Consider the following 1,499-nt stretch of genomic DNA (forward strand, 5'->3'; position numbering starts at 1 on the left):
TTTTTTTTTTTTGCTTTTCTCAACCATAAATGAGCTTTTATAGTATAACTGATTCCTAACTAGGAGATACCATAAGAATAAAAATATGGGATTCAAAAACAAAGAAAAACTTTTATCTAAAATATCTGACTTTTGGGTTATTTTAGATGGATGCTCCACCACTCTCTCCTTTTCCACATATTAAGCAACAGCCAGGCTCACCACGCCGCATTTCCCAACAGCACTCCATTTATATTTCCCCACACAAGAATGGGTCAGGTCTTACACCAAGAAGCGCTCTGCTGTACAAGTTCAATGGCAGCCCTTCTAAGGTAAGGTGAATAGGCTAAAAGTTGGATTTCAGATTAACAGTCAGTAACTGTTAATCTTGCCTCTCTTTGTTTTTGGCCAAGTTTCTACTATACTAATAAAATATGAAATGTTAACTATGGCGTGTCTTCTCTCATCAAGAGCAGTATATTCAGTTTGAGGTAGTTTAATCCATTATTATTGACATAGTATTTGTGGAGTTCACTTTGAAAGTCCAGCATGTTTTCCTGTTCAAGCAAGATCTTGAGAAGGACCCAGTAAGGTAACATCTGCAAGTGGTCAGACCTGGGGGATGTCAAGTTGAAAGAAAGGCATTGGAAGTGAAAGTGCATTTGGTAGATGGCACCTAGGATAGGAAGACGTCTGAAAACACAAGCCTCCTCTTATGTACATAGACAACTCTGTGATCATCTCTATCCTTATCCTTGTTGAGTGGTGAAGATGTGATATGGACATGACTGCTATTTTCAGATACTTCATGGACTGTCAAGCAGATCTGTTCAGTATGTCTCCAGAAGTCACAATCAGTATAAACTGGAAGAAATTGTAGTGGGGCATATTGTAACTCAGTCCAAATACATTGGCTCCTTCTTATTACTTTCCTATTAAGTTATACAGATACCTACAGAGTTCTCACTATACTTGACAAAGTTGGCTAAGATAATATACCTGACTGGACACAGTGGCTCAAGCCTATAATCCTAGCACTTTGGGAGGCCAAGGCAGGCGGATTGCCTGAGCTCAGGAGTTCAAGACCAGCCTCAGCAACATGGCGAAACCCCGTCTCTACTAAAAATACAAAAAATTAGCCAGGCATGATGGTCCGCACCTGTAATCTCAGCTACTCTGCTCAGGAGGCTGAGGCAGGAGAATCACTTGAGCCTGGGAGGCGGAGGTTGCAGTGAGCCGAGATCACCCCTTTTTCACTCCAGCCTGGGCGACAGAACGAGACTCTGTCTCAAAAAAAAAAAAAAGGTTGAAGAGCATTACTCTAAGGAAGAGGATCTCAAACTGTAGGGAGCTTTAAAATCATTGGGAGGGCTTGTTAAAACAGATTAGGGCCAGTCGCGGTGGCTCACGCCTGTAATCCCAGCACTTTGGGAGGCCGAGGCAGGCAGATCACAAGATCAGAAGTTCAAGACCAGCCTGGCCAACATGGTGAAACCCCGTCTCTACTAAAAATACAAAAA

The 1,499-nt window shown here is 42.1% G+C and overlaps 1 protein-coding gene across 1 annotated transcript in view; it reads left to right on the forward strand.

The window, feature by feature from the left end:
• RBL1 (retinoblastoma-like 1) overlaps positions 1 to 375 on the forward strand; it is a 111,118-nt gene extending 110,743 nt beyond the window's left edge. The window contains exon 21 of the mRNA XM_011929212.1: positions 147 to 375. Coding sequence (XP_011784602.1) covers positions 147 to 320 — 174 coding nt within the window. The 3' untranslated portion in view covers positions 321 to 375. The remainder of the gene's footprint in view (positions 1 to 146) is intronic.
• Positions 376 to 1,499: the final 1,124 nt, after the last annotated feature.

The sequence above is a fragment of the Colobus angolensis genome, unplaced genomic scaffold, assembly GCF_000951035.1.
Source record: "Colobus angolensis palliatus isolate OR3802 unplaced genomic scaffold, Cang.pa_1.0 Scaffold8, whole genome shotgun sequence".
In the NCBI taxonomy this organism is placed as follows: domain Eukaryota; kingdom Metazoa; phylum Chordata; class Mammalia; order Primates; family Cercopithecidae; genus Colobus; species Colobus angolensis.